A 21,004-nucleotide genomic window follows, 5' to 3' on the forward strand; every position below is an offset into this window, starting at 1 on the left:
GTGTGTGTGTGTGTGCGCGCGCTTTATCTTTTAAAATTCTTGATTTTCTTTATCTTTTAAAAATCCTGGTAATGTCCTTCGTTTATGCCCTCTTTTAACAGATTCGTAACGTGTTTTGAAGGTGAGGCATGTGATGAATAACACAATTATCCCAAAGTGGGGGGAGAACATTGGTTTGTTGAGGCTCAACAGGAACTTGAAGACTTAATTTCCTGTTCCCGTCATGCAGCTTTTGCATGGATGAAATTTCTCCTCCTGTTGCGTGGGAGATCGATTGGGGCTGTGGAAACTGGAAGGGAGATGTTGTTTCTGGAATACTTAACAGTAGTATAGTTTTCTTTTTCATTCTCCCTCCCTCTCTGTTCCTCATCTCTCTCCTCCACGACAAGAGCATCAGCATCAGTCAGTGTCCCGGGAGAAAAGTCACCCCCGCCCCCATAGTCCTCTCATCTTGCCTTGAGTAGCCTCAAGCATCATCAAACTTAGCACCAAATTTAGCGTGCTTCCCAAATGAGAAGGCGCCATTTGTGAAGTGCGTTAAGTTTAAAGGTACCGCACAGCGCATCCCCTCCCCATATTTCCCTTGTCGTGAGCAGGCTCGCGCTGCGCGGCACCTTTAAACTTCGCACATTTTACAAATGAGGAGAAGGGGATTCCAGCGCCATTGTCACCACATCTGTGAAGCGTGCCTCCTCCCCCCACAATATTTTCCTCACTGCAAGCAACTTTCCCAGCCTCGCTTCCCCAAGGAGGAAGTATAGCAGGGGGGGGGGAAGGCAAGCTGTTGAGCCCCAGCCCAGAGCTTGCCATACCTGTGGGAGGGGGGGATGAAGCAGCAGCGAGACGGGAATGGCGATAATGGTGCCCAAGGAACGCAATGGCAGAGATTCTGGTGGCATCGGGGCGTCCAGGACCACCTGCCCATCTCACCATCCATCAGCTGTTTGTGTGGGCAAGGAGGGGCGGGGCTGATGGGGAGGGGAGGGGCCAGCCAGGGGCACGATTTGCCGGTTCTCCGAACTGCACAGAATCATAACATCCGGTTCTATAGAACCGGACAGAACTGGTAGAAACCCACCCCTGGAATAGGGTCAATAACATTGAAATCAATCTTCTCAGATGCAGATACGTTCCAGATGTGTTAATTGAAACTTCCATAATTCTTCGAAATTGAAGAAGTGGGAGCTGAAGGAGTTGAGAGTTGAGGGACTTTGTTTGGAGAATGCTAATCTAGACAATGAAGCAGTAATGATTTATGTTTTGGATATCAAAAGTTATTACTTTCAAATTGTAAGAAGAGAGGCGGCATACCAATATTAGTGAATTAAATAATGCAACAAAATAAATACAAATATAATAATCAGCGTACTGTTATGCTAGAGCATTTCCTGGTGCATTGTGTCTGCAGTAATAAAATATCCACCTCAGCTGTGGCAGAACAAGGTCTCATTTAAAGATTCTCCATTGTTTGCTAAAAAAAGGGAAAGAGACCACACATTTCCTGGGCTTTGTCATCATCCATTTCCTTGGATTCAGAGTAATGAGAATGGTAGAGTTTTGTTTAGACACATTTTTATTCTGCTGACCTGTCTACGCAAATTCATGAAGACTGATGTCTGATCAACCCTATATTATGGTTCTTAAACGAAAATAGTAAATGCATTCACTGTACTTAAAAATGTTAAATAGTAAAAATTCAGGAAATGAATCATAAAAGTCAATTTCCTATTTGAATATTTACCTCTATATAATTACAGTAATTTGAAAAGATTTTAAACTGTTCATTAAATAATAATTTGAAAATAACCAATATCCTTTGTTATTTCTTCTTCACTAATGTGTAATGTCTGTTCCCCTAAGATCATGACAAATTCAGACGATTTTTGTTACAATTTTGAGTTTAGTTCAAAATACAAAATTGTTGGGAAATTCTACAAAAGAATTTATTTGCACCATGGCAATTCCAATCAGGGTTTGCAGTAGAACAGTATGTTTGTGAGAGTTGGATGTCAATTACCATTTGAAACTAGTTTTACATAAATGGTGTGACGAACATATTACCCAAAAACGAAATACAAATTATAGTGTATAACGGTTTGCTTTTGCAAGCCATATTCTTTTGATCTATAAGGGCTTCTGATTCTGATTCCAGGCCTAGCTCCACCATTTTAAATGAATCCTGCTAATCAAATTTCCCTGTAACATCATTATAAAAAGTTCTCTTTTTATAATGGTTCCTGGTTCCTGTTAGGATTACTGTTATTGTTTTAGCAATCATGTGTTACATTATGTAATAAGGTAAAAAATAAAATTTAAAACGAAAACTAAACAGATAAAATTGGGTCTTTCTTTGATGGAATTTGCTATTGACAAAGATGTTCACATTTTCTTACAGAGCAATTTCCAACTTTATCTCAGAATGGATCTTGCAGGCCAACCCAATATCCTCATGTGGACCTATCTCCCATTCTGTCTACTGGAGACTCCGATTTAGCTAGTCCTTTATTACAGACTAATGTTCACATTGACATCAATGCCTTAAATCCAGATCTGGTCAAAGAAGTTGAGCATGTTGTTATTGGTGCTGATAATATGATCGTTCACTTCAGTGAAGTAATAGGAAGAGGTAAGTGTCTCAACTGTATTTTATATTTACACATTTAATTTCAAAAATTTGGCTTTATCCCTGCTTCTGTTGGAATGCTGAATCATTCAATCTTACACAATTTCATCTGAAAATAAATTCCATTGGGGACTTACCCAAAAAATCATTCAGTGCATCAGAGAGTATAGCATAGTTGAGAAAGTCCAGAAATATTTCACAAGAAGAGTTCTCCACTCCTCTACTCGTTGTAGAATACCTTATGCCACCAGACTTGAAATTCTAGACCTAGAAAACCTTGAATTACGCCGTCTTTGGTCTGATTTAAGCATGGTATATAAAATCATACATTGCAATGCCCTACCTGTCAATGGATACTTCAGCTTCAACCATAACAACACAAGAGCACACAATAGATAAAAGCTCAAGGTTAATCGCACCATACTTGATTGCAGGAAATATGACTTCAGCAACAGAGTGGTCAATGTCTGGAATACTCTACCTGACTCTGTAGTTTCTTCCCCAAACCCCAAAAACTTTAACCTTAGACTATCTACTATTGACCTCACCCCTTTCCTAAGAGGTCTGTAGGGGGCGTGCATAAGCGCACCAATCGTGCCTACTGTCCCTGTCCTATTGTTTCTTTTTATTTTTCTTATACGTATCCATCTCATGTATTCATAACTATGTATATACTTATACCTGTTATCTTGTAAGCAATTGACAAATCAAATAAATAAATAAATAAAATAAGGTATATCCAGCATCAGAAACTGCTTATTTGCACATAGAAAAACTTCAAGGTGTTGTACTTCTAAAGTTAGGAAAGTCTCTACTGTAAACTTCTTCTACTGAAAATGTGCCAAGGGCAGAGTGATGGATCTAGTAGATTTACATTTAGTATGTTTCTGTCTCCAGCAGAACTTATGAAATATCAGAGCTATCAGTTAGAAAAATCATTGTTTTATCGTTCTTTCATCATTTTTGGCTGCGTCGCTGCATTGTTCTACACAACTCAGAATGATTTCTGAAAGAATCCAGGAAAAGTTTCTTTTTCAGCACTGGATCACCCCTCAAAATATACAGACAGGTCCAGAGAAACCAGTGGAAATTTGACTTGTGATGATATTCTCTCTTTATAGGGCATTTTGGATGTGTTTATCATGGAACTTTATTGGATACTGATGGCAAGAAAATTCATTGTGCTGTGAAATCCTTGAACAGTGAGTCCTATAATATTTTATTCTGAGTCATTGTATTTTCACTGACTAAACTATATTAGTTGAGCCGTGATTATTTTTATCGTTAAGTGTCTTTGTGTAGCTTGAAGAAATTTTATTCCATACATCTTACAATGTCCATATGGAAGAGTACTTGTATTTTCCATCCACATAATAAATAAAAGATTAAAGGAAAGAAGAAAAAACGTGGTTTTAGTTTACCATTGGAGTAGCTTATGTTCAATTTGTATGAGTGAGACAGTTGGAAAACAGCAGGACTTAATTGGCACGCACTATTAATAACATTCTTCTAGTTCGACAGATGGAACATTTCTATATATTGTTACTAATATGTGAAAAAGGAAGAGAAAGGAGTTCTGGAATTATGCGTGCTAAAATTAGTTAAATATATTCCAGATAACACTCTTCCAGCTCATTTGCTTATAGATATGCAACATCTAGCCCTGCAAATACCTGTATATATTAAGTATTTGAGAATACTTATCTAAATTTCCGTGTGTTTTATTACAACTTTATTGGGAATATAAAGGAGTAATACTTAGGACCTATATTTGTTCTTTTCATTGAAATTGTAGAAAGCATATTAGAAATGATATGTATATTTATTAAAAATGTGTTGCTACATTTTTCAGGAATTACAGATTTGGATGAAGTAGCTCAATTCTTAAAAGAAGGAATTATAATGAAGGATTTCACTCATCCCAACGTCCTTTCATTACTTGGAATTTGCTTGCCCAATGAGGGTTCTCCTTTGGTGGTGCTTCCCTATATGAAACATGGAGATCTTCGAAACTTCATTAGAAATGAATCTCATGTATGTGTATTATGGGAAGTTCAGTAGTCATCCAATTAGGCAATTACGTATTATTACAGTTCTGTTGTCTGAAAGCATCAATTGATGGATCAATTGTTACTTTGAAATATGGTATTTTTAATCAGAATTTAATGAAGCTGCATTAAACATTTTAAGTAAGAATAATTGATTGTTGAAAAGTAAAAAAAAAAATTATCTGAATCAAAGGATTTATGTATAGGGCTTATTTTATTTCATTTTTTATTTATTAAAATTTTAAGCCACCGATCTGCCCTATAAATTGACTCTGGGTGGGTGTTTGGGCCTGGATGTTCAAGCGTTCTTCTCTGGAGAAGTGTAAAGAATCTGAATTTTTGTTCTTTGATGCCTTGGACATTGCCTATAGATTTACTGTTGAAGTTGGAGGGAGATGGAATATAAAGATTTTCAAAAATGTAGACAATTTTTTTAAAGCAATATGCCATGCTCGGCCCTTTCCCGGTAAACTTGGGGAAACTCTGTCATCATTGAGAGTTGCTGTAGTTTTTATCTGATTCCAGTAGTTTCCTATTTATCCTTGCCGTAGGCAATTCTTTACAATTAAAATAAATAAATTACAAAAATTACAGTACAAACATTTTGTTGTTTATGTAAACTAATAATTAATGTTCACCCTAGTTTTGAAAGAAACGTATCAATATTTTAAGCCTTAGATTTTACAGGTAGTTTTAGAATAGAATAGAGATGGAAGGGGCCTTGGAGGTCTTCTTGTCCAGCCCCCTGCTATGCAGGAGAACCTATACCATTTCAGACAAGTGGCTGTCTGGTCTCTTAAAAACCTCCAGTGATGGAACATTTGTGATTTCTGGTGGCAAGCTGTTCCACTGGTTAATTGTCCTCGCCATTAGGAAGTTTCTCCTTAATTCCAGGTTGCTTCTCTCCTGGGTTAGTTTCCAACTATTGTTTCTTTATTTTACTTTATTAGTAAGCTCTAAAAACTTGCTCTGCAAGTTAAGATAACAAACCTATGCACATTCAATTACAATTTTTAACAATTCTTTAATAAAATCTTCCTTCTTAGTATATATAGTATGTATATCAAATCGATGTGTTAATAACATAACAAAACAGTAATCTAAAACTTAGATAGGTTATCGCATATTTCAACAGTTCTAGAGATCAGCTAATTTCATCTAGATACTTGCTATATGATCAATACTTAAATTTATTCACTATTTTGTTTCTTTGGTCACTAATGCAACTTTGGGTTCAGGAAAACCACGTTTGAATGTAGAGCCTTTCAATATTAAAGTGAAGACTAAGATTGATTTCATCAATTGTAATTGTATGTATTTATAACTGAAAGTCATTCTTCACAGCATTGTTTTAGCTACTAATATGTTCATGATTTTCAGAATCCAACAGTGAAGGATCTGATTGGATTTGGTCTGCAAGTAGCAAAAGGGATGAAATATCTTGCAAGCAAAAAGTTTGTCCATAGAGATTTAGCGGCAAGAAATTGTATGTAAGTACGGATTAACTTTTTTCCCATATTATTTTATAGCCAGTTTGGAACAGTGTTTAAGGCATCGGGATAGAAGCCAGGCAAATTGTTTATTTTAGTCTCACCCTAGTGATGTAAGCCAGCTGACTGATTTTGAGCCAGTCACTCTCTCAGCTCAGCTCAGCTCACCTCATGGGGCAGTTAAAAGGATAGAGGAAGATTAGATTTGTTCACTGCCTTGAGTTATTTATTTTAAAATATGCGGGTGGGATAAAAATAAATAGTGGCATTTGGAGAAAAAAGATCATTCCATTTTACTATTTTATTTCTTTTATTTCTGTCATCTATGTTTTTAATATGAAACGTAGAACTTTCTCTATATTAATGTTCCTAGATAAGCGTTTCTCAGTTTTTGCAAGTTTTAAGATGTGCGGACTTCAGCTCCAGGAATTCTCCAATGAGCATGAGTCTGAAAGATTTTTAATCTTAAAAGTTACAAGAAGGAGAAACGTTGCTACAGATGTTCACAACTGCTGAACAGGGAGTTGCATCACTTATGTGGTATAGCAAACACCATTACATTCAATTTTGCTTAGTCTTAAGAATAGAGCAGCGGTGTCTAACTCACAGCATCACAGCGATGTCATGTGACATATTGGGATCTTTTCCCCCCCTTCGCTAAACCAGCGAATTCTCTGATATAGAGAATTGGAATGCTAAAAGGTTTTTTTCTTTCTGTGCAGGATTCTGAGGTTGAAATAGTTCTGCTTTGAGGAGAGCATCCTTTCAGTTAATCAATATTCAGTGTTGGTTTTCTCTGAGAAAGCATGTTTCCAGTTGCATTTTTACAGGATTTCTTTGTTCTTGAAATATCATTTGATTATATCACAATGACATGCTTAATGTTAACATACCTACAATACCCTTGATGTTATTTTCTTTCAAGACAAGCAATATTTTGAAAAGCACAGAAATAGAGTAAGCCAAAGAAACTGAAAGAAATAAATAAGAGAAAAGATTAAACAAAGAAAATTTAATTTGCATCAACACCATCTCCTTTAACACCTGTTTTTTCTTCATTCCACCATACCCATTCCAATTAATATAGTTCCTTTTCTTCTTTAAACATCTTACCTTTTTTTTTTAGAATCTTGTAATCTCCATTCTTTTCCTCCATTTCTTTTTTTTCCATATAATTTTTCATTAGTTTTTCAAAATATAAAATACTAAGAAAAATAAAAAAGGAGTGAAAAACTAAGAAGAGGGGGAGGGAAAAGAAAAGAAATATAATGTAAAGGGAAAAAAAGAAAGAAAAAGACCTGGCTCAAAACCTATTTGACTGTTGCCTGTATAAGAACCTGAGAGACAGGTACCTTGGTTTATAATCCAAACGAACGACCCACTGGGATCCCCATATCACAACAACTTACCTTATGTGTGGCCAGAATCTGAAAATAACATTTAACACAGCACAGTACCTAAGCAAAATGGTTTGGTTGAGATCTGCATACGTGGGACTGATTTGGTAGATTGTAGGGGGTGACACCAAAATATAATTTTATCACATTTGATCTATATCTTAAATTATTGTATTTTAATTTAATTTTAATTCATATTTTATTCCAATTTCATTTTAAATCATATTTTATCCAATTACATTTTAAATTGCTTTTATCAAATTTTGATAATAATTTGTTTCTGGAACTCCGCACTTTGATATGTCTCAAGGGCTAATCAATCAATCAATAATGTAATGTAATGAAAGAAAAAGGTACCAGCTTCTCTTTTAGCATAGTAGAAGATAACAATATGACAATCACTGCTTTTTGCTTTTACACAACTATGTATAAGCCATTTCTATAACAATAAGTCTATCTAGTTAACAAAAACAAAATCAAAGTTTCATATTTTTTTTTCATTGCAAGCACAAATTCTAGAAGCAATTTCTGAATAGATTCAGAAGAGAAACAAGGTTAGATATATTCTCGTCTTTGGGTAAAAGAATCAATTTGACCATTTCTGCTTCCCTGCCATGGGGAGTAATATATGATCCTGTTAACTACTTAATCTTTATCATAATGCATATTAAGAAAATCTTCTATACTATTTAATTTTTTAAAATCTAAAGAGAGAAAACACTTTTTTACTTTTGATATTTTACTAACTTTACAAAGTAATCAATATTATACATAAAGGACAAAAAAGAAAACCCTTCCTTTTAAACCGAGAACCCAAAACACAATACTACATTAGAACTTTCATTCAATTGTATACATCATACCAATATAAGTCCAATTAACTCCAGTTAGCTCATTGAATTTGAATCTCTCCCTCAAGTTTAACGTCATGGAATGGATTTTTTCCTTCTCTTATTTTCAAAGTTAATAAAATAGTATTTTAAAAACTTTGGAAATTGTTCAGCATTATGTAAAAAGACAGGACATACATTTATAAACTCATTTTATCCATACAAAACTAACTTAAAGATAGATAGATAGATAGATAGATAGATAGATAGATAGATAGATAGATAGATACACACACACACACACACACACACACACACACACACACACACACACACACTTATAAAAGACCATCCTAACTAAGTCAATAAATTATATCCATGAAAAAAAATGTCCCAAAGTTATTCTGTTAGACATTGTAAATTAACCTGGAGCAAATCGTCATAGATTAAAGTTTCCTTCTCTAAGATGACTGTCATATTTTTTTTTTTTGTCAAAGAATTCTTGACCTTGTTAGTATCCATGAGGAAAAAATCCAAAATTTGACCTCTTGAGGATTGTAAATTTACTTGGCACTCTTGTTTCTGTTGCACTGGGGGGCTTATATTCAAACTATCATCATAAAAAAAGCTGATTATCAGATTTATATACTAAAGGTACACTTAGGTTATTTGCATTGTCCAGCTTTTGTAAAATTGACACAGTGGGTTGATAATTTTCTACATCTAATTGTGTCTCTTGTTCTTTTTTAATATCCTTTGTATGATTAATATCTCCTAACTGATTTATGAAAAGAAAAATTTCTTTTCAAAGATTTCCTTGATGACAGACTCCAGCCCAGAGTTAAACATCTCGTAGTTCCCTCTAGTGGTCAAAAAATTTATTTATTTATTCATTCTTGCATGCATTCATTCGTTCATTTATTCATTTTTCTAGCCAATCAGAGTTCATGAAAATCAGAAAATTTCAACCACCCGTAACGAAACAGTACAGGGCTATAGATTATTTTAAAAATAGTAAATTAAAACCACAACTTTTATTCTTATACTTCAAGAGAAGAAATACTCCACGCTTCTTTATTTTGACTATCTCTAGCAACCCTTTTGTCGTTTAATAATAAAGAAGTCTCAAAAATGGCGTTCAGAACTTCAAAAAGGAGTGATAGGCTATAGCCAAAGAGAGCTTCTTTTAACTAGTAGAGATAATAGTCTCAAAATAGATTAAGAAATGAAGGGCAAAGCTTATTGTCCATTTGAAAAATAAATTCCAAAAATGGCTGTTTTATCCAACAATGACACGATTTCAACCCCACCCCACCCCAGTGTCAGCTGGCTTCTAAAACTGCTTGCAGGCTGTTGCTTTTATCGGAAGATCTTGAGGGATGATTCTGGGACTTTCCTTAACCTCCGAAAGTCAAATAAACACAAGGAAACCTGTTCCTCCTGTTGTTGAGTTGAAAAAATGACAGGTCAGAGAGAGGATATTCTCTGGGCCTGTCAGCTGCTGGCCAATCTTCGTTGGAAGCAGCGGTGGGCTGCTACCAGTTCTCCCCAGTTCAGGTGAACTGGTACCTAATTTTATCATTTTTATGGCTAGTTTGGCGAACTGGCAAATCTCTCCTCTGGCTGGCCCTTCCCTTCCCAGGTGTCTCCCTGCGGCCCATTTTGGATCCCAGTTAAGTACAGGGCCTGCACGGAGGCTCGGGTAGGGCAAAAAACAGGCCTCCCAGAGGCTCAGGATAGCATCTGGAGCCCAGGGAGGCCATTTTTCGCCTTCCCGGAGGGTCAAAGAAAGCCTCCAGAGCCCGGGAAGGGCAAAAACTTGCCCCCCTGGAATGGTGCAGGAGGCTGACCAGGCCACGCCCATCATGGCCACATCCGCCCAGCGACCGGGCAGAAACCCATCCCTGGCCAGAAGTCCTTTTCCTCCTTTTCTTCATTCACTTTTTTTTCATATAGTTGTTTTGTAATGTGATCCTCATTTAGACCTTTTATATGGCCAATTTCAATATTTCTTTCTACTGATATTTTATATTCAAGTCACATTCATTCAACCATTTATTCGTTCTCCATAATATCGGTTGTTTTATCACCCCATTCCCACTGAATTCAATTTAATTTTGTTTCTCCTGAATAGAAAACCAGTCCTTGTATACAGCCAAGTTTGCTTCTTTTGACAAACATTCATTCCTCATAACCCATTACTTAGAACTCACTACTTTTCTACCAAAATATACACATCATAAAATTTATATCCATTTTCTCATGATTAATAAATGTTTTACCAAGACAGAAATACTCGAGTTGCTCTCATTTTTTTACTTGTTTATGCTCCTTCAATTAGAAACAAAAACCTGAATTTAAGTTGCTGACAAGCATAGTATAAACTCTACAATTCATATAATATTAATGTTCTAATACACTATACTATAATAATATAATATTGACAAATCAACTTTATAATAAAATCACAGTTAGAAGTTCCCAGATATATTCTACATACATCTTCTATATCTCAGCCCTCAAATGCCTTCAGTGGTCAGGTTTATGTGCAATGTACAGCTGTTCATGAGATTTTTTTTCTCAAACACAATTCTTTGCTCTTTAACATATGATGTTTTAGGCTCCATAGCTCATAAAGCAGAATACATTATGTGTTGCAAGATAGATTCTCTGTAAATCATTTGTTAAAACAACGTATTATCTCTATAGAAAAGTACACATACATCCCCACCCCCAACCAATAGATCCAGAGTTCTCATAAGCATATTTTCATATATTTATCTGTCAAATATATATAAATGCCCAAGGGGAGTATCAGAAGATTTACTCCTCTCTGATCTATGATGCACTATAAGAGCTTTATATGATTCTGGGACAGATTCTCCTGCATATATAGTTATACTTAAGAGTTCTATAATTTTATTGTCTAAATTTTTTAAAATTTTTAATTTTACTTTTCTAGGAAGCATAGGCAAGACCATGAATATATGATTTAAAAGCATACCCATAACTACTGAATTTGTTGATGATCTGGTCTTACTTGATTTTCAAATTCTTATTATTTATTTAAAAAGTCCTTTAATAAGCATATATTCATTATCTTGAATAAGATGGTGGTTTTCTTATTATTGATAGCATGTTCAGATATTGCAGGGAACTAACACCACATTTATCTGTCTCATCAATTAAGGACAAAGATAGTAAATAAACAATATTCTTGCTATGACGGATTTAAAAATTACCACATATTCAATAAAGCAAACTAGGATATAAATTTGTGGCATTTTCCAGGTAGGAAAAATAAATTTTGCTTGAATAGTACAGATTGAGAACCTAAAATTTAATTAGATTTTCAGACTTAATTACTAGATTCACAGCTAAGCTAAAAAAATATTCAAAAATTTCTTGCCAAACTTCTAGATGATATTTAGTAAGACCATAGTGATTTATGAATGCAATGTCATTATTAAAACATTAGTCACCCATTAAAAAAAACCTTCCTGATCAAATTATATCTTGTTTTTCTACATAATGTGATCAACAATCCAGGAAACAAATAGCAAGAAAAAACTGCCTCCAAAGGAGTTTCTCTACAGATGAAAAGAAGAAGAAAAATCATTTAACTTAAACAATTTAAAAGAAACAAAGGAAAATAGAAAAAAAAGATATTTAAGTAACAATATTAACATGACTTGGTCCAGCTCCATATGTAAATAATGAAAAACTGTTACTTCTTAACTTTAAATTATTCTAGATCCATAAAAAATGAAAAAAAAATGTTTTGTTGTTAAATGAGGTTTGCTAAATAAATTGCACTTCTGAACATTCTTCAGCAGATCTGGAAAAATCATTATATTCTTTGCATTATATTCTATAGACCCATATTGTAAAGAATTAGGTGAAGTCATCCAGCATTATAGACTTTAAAATATCACCTTAGTTGGAGTGGATTTCTGTACAGAAAAGACACAGGAGCTCACGAGATCTAGTTTGTATTCTTATTACAGTAAGCAGATTTCATGTATTTGCATAAACTGCTATCGAATGATCTTGCTCAGCAGTCTAAATAATGTTCAACAGTTATAAAACCTTTCTATAAATTACATCCCATACATGGATCTCTTTATCTTGAACATCCTTATTTACTTTCTGCTTCCATAGATGTGGCACTGATTATCCAGATTCAAAGGCCGGGTAGATTTTTTTTTTTTTTTCATGCAAATAAATCAATAAAGATTTCAATGTCAAAACTTTACTATCTAAAGAATCTATATTCTGCTTCTTCTCCAGATATATTGCTTTACCCATCCTCTGTATTTTTATCAGCACAAATTCATTCATCCTAAAATGATGGATATCATGAGAAAGATATCATCTTCGTGGGTAACATTCTCTATTACATTTTCTTTTGAATCAGGAATAAACTCAAGTCTCAAGTATTTTTCAACTCATAATTCATCTCCACATCACAAAGATTAAAATGAAAAAAGAATACAATTTCTGATTACTGATAAGTAAATACTAATTACATACAATATCCAAGATGTGATGAATCAGAAAAACACAGTAATTACAAAATGTTATCCAATATATTAGTTTGCAGTAGCCAGTACATATTACCCACTAAAACAGATTAAATGCAATAGCATACTTGTGTCAAACATTGTCCTCCAATAGAATTAAACATGCATGTTATCTATAATTAAAACAAAGTAAGTATTAAATCTAGGAATTGCCAAGATTACAGTAATTTGAATAGTGTGGAATAACACCAATTCATAAGTAAAAGAATTTAATTAAAAGCTAAAAATTAATAAGACTCCTTTTGAAAGGCCATCACAATTTCAGATATGAAGGAAACAAGGACATTAATTCTAGATTTCAGGGCTTCAAGTTCAGAACCTGGAACCCACAAACTTAGAGCAAGGAACTCAAAAGAAATGCTTGAGAGAGAAATGTAAGTAGCAAACAGGATTACAGGGACAAATAAGAGCAACTGTATACCATGGGCCAATGAGGATGATGATTGAACAGCTCTGAACACAAACAGCGGTAGTTTAAATTGATCTCTGGCTCACTATAAAGGCAGTAAATAGCCTCTTATACTAATGAGAATAAAGAGAAGGTATAGAACAGCCTAAACAACACTTCCTAGACTAAGATCAGATGACAAGAAGAAATATTGGGATCATCTACAAGAAGAACACTGCAGTAATCTAGGCACAAGAAACTGGAGTGTACAGCAATAAATCCTCAGTCTCCACCATTTCCTGAAGACAAAGAAATGAAAAATACAATAGAAGATAAAAAGGATCTTTTTCTTGCTTTAACATTGTCTGTATTGAACGTTGTCCTCCAGATGGTGGAGAGGCAGAAGTAGAAGTTGAGGATCCAGGAGCTGTAAGTTTCCTACTCATTTTAAACAATTCAAAATCTTCAGGTTCTTCTAAACCTTAATCCAATTGTGAAGTAGCCAATTATAATTCAGAGTAAAAAATAAAAATGGTAGAGAGGAAAAAAGCCCAATAATAATAATAATAATAATAATAATAATAATAATAATAATAATAATGAAACAAAATTTCTTCAGGTTCTTGTAAACCTTAATCCAATCAGTAGTTAAATAAAGAAAAAGACTTTAAAAAAAAGAAAAGAAAAAATTCTTCAGGTTCTTCAGCACCTTAATCCAATTAAAGGGTCTCAATATAAAAAAGTGCATAAAAATGAACCAAAAGGGTAGATTTAAAAAAAAGACAAAAAAATGCCAAGAAGGAAAAGAGAAAAGGCTTTTAAGGCTTTCCCTTTAAAATAAAAAGCAAACGTAGAGATTGGACTTCAAAAAGAAAAAAGGACAAAGGCAAGCTCAGTTGTTACAAGAATAAAGATTTAAAAAGAAAGAAGAAATACCGTAAAGCTGGTAAGGAGGGATAGCGCAGCTTAGAAAAAATAAAAAGAGCACACTGCACTTTGTTTAGTTATCCAAGGCTCTTGTTATAACTCTCTTCTCCAGAGACTTATCACCTTTTCTTTTCGTAAGCTTCAACACCAGACTCCAGCTGTTGATAGAAACCCAGAAGAGCACCTGCAATAACACTCTCCCATGCTCTTCCCTCTATCTTATCTCATAGCAATGTCCTTGAAAAGGAGTCTCGGTTCTTTCTCAGCTTTGTCTGGTCACAGGGAATAAAGCATTTTCAAGCCTCTAGTTGGCAGTTTTACAAAGTTTCTTTGCTCTCGCTTTCCCCCTCCTTTCCCAAGCAAAACAAATGTTAGTCTGAAAGAAAGACGGCTTCCACATCCAATTAAGATATTAATCCAATATGATTCTCTCCAAGTTTAACTTTGGAGCAAGGGCGTGCCCCAAATGCCTTTTTAACCAGGTTTCCTTCAGGGCTGCAGACATCCATTGCCCACGGCACCCTTTCGTGGTTAGGCTCACGCCCCCGATCCAGAACAATTTGGGTCATATTAATAAACAAGCCAGCTAAGAATCAACAGCAGTAAAACTTACCATATACAAAGAGCTTGAAGGAAGATAAATTAGCTAACATTGAGAACTGAGGCGATATTTCTAAACGAACAGCATGAATCATAACGACATTAGGATAATCCTATATCATGCACTACCTGCTAAATGGAAGTTATAATGGTGTCCAAAGTGTTAAAAAAAAAAGACCAAGAAGTGATCCAAAACTAAGTCCAAAGAAGCTGTAATAATTGAAGATGCTAAAGTTTAACATTTAAAGTTTACAAAGATTTAAAATCCTGCGCCCTCTAAAATGAGTTGGAGGACTGGCAAGAACAGAGATATCGTACATTGACAGGACAGGAGAAACATGCATCAAGCAAAAAATTAATATGAATATTAAAGTCCTTTCAAACACAATCAAGCTATTCCAGATTAATTCTTCCTATATAAAAAGAGATAGGAGATAAGACAATAAAGAGAACCATCTTATAAAGGTAGCAGATTAGGAACTACCATAATCCAACACTCCAAAATGAACAAGGTTTGCAGAATTCAATCTAGGTCGGTCATCAGGACCAGAGGTTTTATTCTGAAGCCCATCCTTGGGAAAAATCTCTCTACATAATGTGTGCTTTGGGCTATTCTGTGCCAGCATTTATGTGGTGCCTGATTGTGCGTAGTTTTTTTTATTGATTGATTGAGGTATTGATGGCCTCTATTAAATTGTTGCCTGTAATAGCCGGCCATCAATACCCTGAGCAACAAATAAAAAGTCACACACAAGCAGGCACCATGTAAATACTAGCATAGAATAACCCAAAGCTCACATTCCTTTGAGAAAAGTCCCCTAAGGATGGGAGTCCAAGCATGAGTCCAAAAATTTGGAAAACTAAACCTCTGGTATAGGTGATTGACCCATATTGCAACATTGTCTTGGGACACATATATTTGCCTTCATTTGTGACCAAGATTTATTAAAGATTTGTCATCAGAGCCAACCAAAGAAAATGATGAAGACTGGACTTTAGTTTATTTATAACTGTATTCTCTCTGAAACCCTCTTTTAGCCTATTTTTGAAGAACATGGATATCTGTAAGTAAACAGTTGGTTGTTCACAAGCAACATTGCGTTCAGGAAGGAATGGATGACTGTAAACAGAATGTTGTTTATGTTAACCGTGCAGTGTCAGCTGACCCCACAAATGTCAATTCTGTCTTCTTAGCTCCAAATAATATTTTGTGTTTGTGTGTTTATTATTTTTGTAGGCTGGATGAAAATTTCATAGTCAAGGTTGCTGATTTTGGACTTGCAAGAGATGTATATGATAAGGAGTATTACAGTGTACACAATAAAACAGGAGCAAAATTGCCCGTAAAATGGATGGCTTTAGAAAGTTTGCAAACCCAGAAATTCACTACAAAGTCAGATGTGGTAATATATTTATTATTATATGGGTCTTGCTGATTGATCAAATGTCAACAGATTACCAAAGGAAAAGAATTATATATTAGATTAATGCAAGAGAGAAAAAAAAACTTAAACCAAAACTAGCCTGTGTTTCTTAATTTGCAAAAGTAAATGGGTATTATTTTTATGTCCATATTTTAGATGACCGAATCTTAAACCTACAAACTAAGAAAGTTTCCAATATTAAAATACTAAGTTTGAATTATTCCTATGAAAAGCTTGATGGTGCTGACCTGATTTTGAAACTATCCCTTAATATATGGCAGTGGTGGCTAACCTTTTTGGGCTGAAAATTGCGTGCATGCTTGCACGCACGCGCACATGCCAGCACCCAAAAGGCAATGCGTGTGGGGCCCCTCACGCCCCTGCACCTATGCACGTACCCCCCATGGGCATTGCGCATCTCTGCGCATACATGCACGATCCCTATACGCGCCATGCATCTCTGTGCATGTGCGTGTCTCCTGTGCACCCCCACGCATGTGCGACAGATACCTGACAATCAGCTGTCAGATGGGCAGTGCGCGCGCATGTGCAGTGGAGCTCTTCCGGGTGACCTCGCGTGCCGGCAGAAGTGGCTCTGTGTGCCACTTCTGGCACGCATGCCATAGGTTCACCATCACGGATATATGGGTTTATAACTCTTCTCCAGTTGAGAGTAATATCATACCTCCTACAAGAGATTCAGAATCATGTAGCACAGTGTGCTGGATCTGCATCTGGGAATGAACAGGCGGGACATTATCTTTCAGTGTTAAAGGATTGAAATGTTAAGTATCTGCAGAGTTATTTTGCTGTTACGTTTTCAGGTGTTCCAAAATGGCCATTTAACTCTGATCATCACAAAACAGATGTTGGTGGGCCCTACTTTTTGTTTCCCTGGTTCATTTTCATTAATTCCATTTTTCTTCAGACTTAAAACCCATTCTAAGCCACCTGTATGTCTGATAGATAAATGCCCATGCGTGTGCAGCTTACTAGGTTTCTTTTTTCTTCTTCATCAATTCCATATAACATTTTTCCAACAGGCTGTGATTTATTCTTAGAAAAACCCCTTTCCCCTTGAAATTTTATTTCGTTCTGGAGATACAGCGAGGTAAAGAAAATCTGTCAAAATAGAGAATATTGGACTAGATGCCTGGCAATTTTGTTGATGCACGCTAGAAGTGTATAAGTTTCATCAGCTTGAGGTATTCACCTGGTTATGCACAGGATTAGACGGGACCTAGAAAAATCAGGAAACGCATTTTAAAGGGATATAATGACTGCCTTACAACCCCTCCAAGGCTTAAGACTTGCCTCTTATTTCTGTTTTCCTAAATTGGAAAAATGCAACAGTGGAACTTTTTGGGTTTTTTTTGCCTTGTCTTGTTGATAATGTAATATTTAGTTATGAATGCTTGTGGCTTTCTTTCACAGCCTTATGGTTTGATGGTTGTGTTCTTTTTCTTAGTGGTCCTTTGGTGTTCTGCTTTGGGAGCTGATGACAAGAGGAGCCCCTCCGTATCCTGATATCAGCTCTTTTGATATTACCGTTTATTTACTCCAAGGAAGGAGGCTCTTGCAGCCTGAATACTGTCCTGACCCACTGTAAGAAAAGTCTAAAATTTACCTTCTCGAAACCTTGTAAAATCATGTTATTAAATGCCATAGATTAAAAATCACGTTTTTGCTTTTTTTGTTGTTGTTGCAGATATGAAGTCATGCTCAAGTGTTGGCATCCAAAGCCTGAACTACGGCCAGCCTTTTCTGAGCTAGTTTCAGATATATCCATGATCTTCTCCACTTTTATTGGGGAACATTATGTTCACGTGAATGCCACCTACGTCAATGTGAAATGTGTCACACCCTATCCGTCTCTGTTGTCATCACAAGATAATATAGATAGAAATGCAGATACATGATGGAAGTTCATTAAACTGAGCTAAAGGGGACAGGGCATTAAATGACGGCCAACTACTTTTTTAAGTGTTTTCTGTGTGTGGAACCACTGCATATGTGTATATGTTGTTAAAATTGCACTATTTTGAGGAGGCAATTCAAGTTGCTGAAATCTGCAAGATAAATGTATTGTTTGGATATCATTTTCAAGTGAGATGGGGAATTGCAGTAACTACCACTGCAGTGGAAATTCTTCATCTACTGCCAAATATCACTCACTGTGAACAACCTGGCTACTGTTACACTGTTATTGACTTACACCAGTTTGTTTTAAGAAAGTGACTTATGACCATGTTTCACACTTACGACCATTGCAGTTTCCCCGTGGTGATGCGATTTACATTCAGATGCTTGACAACTGACTCACATTTATGACGGTTGCAGTGTCCCTAGAGTCACGTAATTACCTTTTGCAACATTCTGACAAGCAAAGTCAACGGGGAAACTAGATTCACTTAACAATTACGTTACTAATTTAACAGCTGCAGTGATTCACTTACAACTGTGGCGAGTTATAAAATGGGTCAAAATTTGACAGATTTCTCACTTAGCAACATAAATTTTGGGGTCAATTATGGTCATAACTTGAGGACCACCTGTACTCTGCACAATTGATGATTCAGAAATGTCTCAGTTACTCATAATACAAGTCACTGAGCGCAGATATTATTAGTCAAGTGCTTTTCATTGAATAAGGGCCAAACTAAAAAAAAAGTCTAACGTTCAAAAATTACACTTCACTATTGAAGTTTATTTGGTATGGCGGTTTAATTTTACTATTTAAGTAGCCCAGACCTAATGGACATTAATCAGATTGTCCAGCTATCACTACACAGGTTTTTAAAATAATTTTGGAATACTGATGGCAATACAACAGATGATTATGTCATATTGCGGATGCATCAGCCACAAACAGAGCATAGTGAACGTTTAAAGAAAATGTTTCTGTACTACGACAAGAATGAAATATTTCAGAAATTCCTTTACCCCGTAAGCTGAAGAGTATATTAAGGATGTGGACAAAATTCCACAGGAGGATACCGAACTGTGCAGGGAAGAAGCAAAGGTTTAGTAAAAGTATCTCTGAGAGAAAAGCGCAACAGAAATAAAAGTGAAGGGAGTGTATCTTTATATTGCTGCTGCTAAATTCAGCTTATCACATTTAAACAAGTTTTTGTTAAAAAAATGAAATAAAAACCGTGCAAATACAGATCATAGCTGCTTCATGTTCTCCACTAGTTAAGATTTTGACATGACGTAGGCCTTCCTGATGACCAAAACATTTTTTAAAATGTAATTTTTTTAAAAAAAGGTTAACTTTTAACTGAACACCATTGGTTTCTGTTCCTGTGGAATCCTGTGCATTCTACTGTATAGGCTATTTGATGTAGACTCAACAAATAGGTGAGGAATGTTGGTGTGTGTATGTGTGTAAACTTCCAAATCATTCTATTTTTATACTGATTTTTAATTAATTTTATAGATAGGTGTATAGATAAAGGCTTGGCTAGGGTATAAAATATTGCACTGTGAACACTTCGGAAATATTTTATCACAGCTTTTAATATTTATAAAGTTGTTTAAAAACTCTAATCCTGTGAAGACTGGAAAGCCAAGAACTGTTGCAAACCACTTGTGTTCAATCTCCTTTTCTGGAATCAGACATATTTTGATATCTTTGAGGAGACAGTACTTATAAAGAAGCCAATTACAGGGAAGATTTATTATTCCAGGGAAAGGATACCACACGAAAAGATTTATGATGAGATTGGAGTGGTAAGCAAACTACTTGCTGATAATACTGGATTATATTGAACTGCCACATCCATTTCAGTAGCAAATACTTCATGTCTGCTGAGAAAGCAATATTACCTGTAAAAGGCCTTAGCACAAAAACATAATTCTCCTTCAGGCAAAGAGAAAAAAATGCTTGAAGGTTAAGGCAAATTATTATACCATAGTTTAATGTTGATAATATAAACCTACATATACAAGGAATGCAGGGTGCAGGGATGAAATATTGTAATATTTATGTGATAAAATGCCTTGTCTGAGACCCCTGTAAATAATGTTCAATTGTTGTAGGGATTTGATGTTTTACATTCATATACTTGCCAATAGGATGAATGGTACTTACCTTTTTAATTGTGATACCTAATAAAAATAAAACATTTGTATATTGACTATTTGTGAAGTTATGTCTGTATTTATAATATGTACATATATGTAAATGTAGTTGATTATGTAAAGACTTTAATTTACAATCATTGGAAAAGCAAGTAGCGTAGGCAAGATATGGTTTTGGATGATTTTTCACCTTTTAGCTGTTGTGTTGTGATTGAAGCAAAAAGTAAAAAAGGTGATCAGTGCTAGGACACATCCATCAAGGGGCTATCGACATATTGGCTGAGTTAAGATTACAGAATTTCATGCTATGATATTAAGGTTGCAACTGTATGATTGATGTGGATTTCATGCCATCAAGTCCTTGTCAACTCTTAGTGCATCCATATTTTTCTCCATGATGATCTGTCATAACCTGGTGCTTCAACGCTTCTAACAGTGCACTTATCACTACTGTAACTTTGCTTCACCTTTCAAGCTTTCTCCCAAGAACTGTTTTCACATAAAATGTCCATATAATGTATATATAGATATAATTGCATAATTGTAACCATAAAATAATCGTGTTTTATCACACTGCATAAAATTATACAGGAATCCCAAATGCACTTTTA

The 21,004-nt window shown here is 35.1% G+C and overlaps 1 protein-coding gene across 6 annotated transcripts in view; it reads left to right on the plus strand.

Moving 5' to 3' along the window:
* MET (MET proto-oncogene, receptor tyrosine kinase) overlaps positions 1-20,449 on the plus strand; it is a 118,686-nt gene extending 98,237 nt beyond the window's left edge. For all 6 annotated transcript variants that reach the window (XM_087934035.1, XM_087934039.1, XM_087934040.1 and 3 more), the window contains 7 exons: positions 2,396-2,626; positions 3,745-3,825; positions 4,476-4,657; positions 6,052-6,161; positions 16,124-16,289; positions 17,779-17,915; positions 18,019-20,449. In XM_087934035.1, the coding sequence (XP_087790161.1) occupies positions 2,396-2,626; positions 3,745-3,825; positions 4,476-4,657; positions 6,052-6,161; positions 16,124-16,289; positions 17,779-17,915; positions 18,019-18,229 (1,118 nt within the window). In that variant the 3' untranslated portion in view covers positions 18,230-20,449. The remainder of the gene's footprint in view (positions 1-2,395; positions 2,627-3,744; positions 3,826-4,475; positions 4,658-6,051; positions 6,162-16,123; positions 16,290-17,778; positions 17,916-18,018) is intronic.
* The last annotated feature ends 555 nt before the right edge of the window (positions 20,450-21,004 follow it).

This window comes from Pseudonaja textilis, chromosome 5, assembly GCF_049901715.1.
Source record: "Pseudonaja textilis isolate UNSWEBS1 chromosome 5, rPseTex1.2, whole genome shotgun sequence".
NCBI classification, from domain to species: domain Eukaryota; kingdom Metazoa; phylum Chordata; class Lepidosauria; order Squamata; family Elapidae; genus Pseudonaja; species Pseudonaja textilis.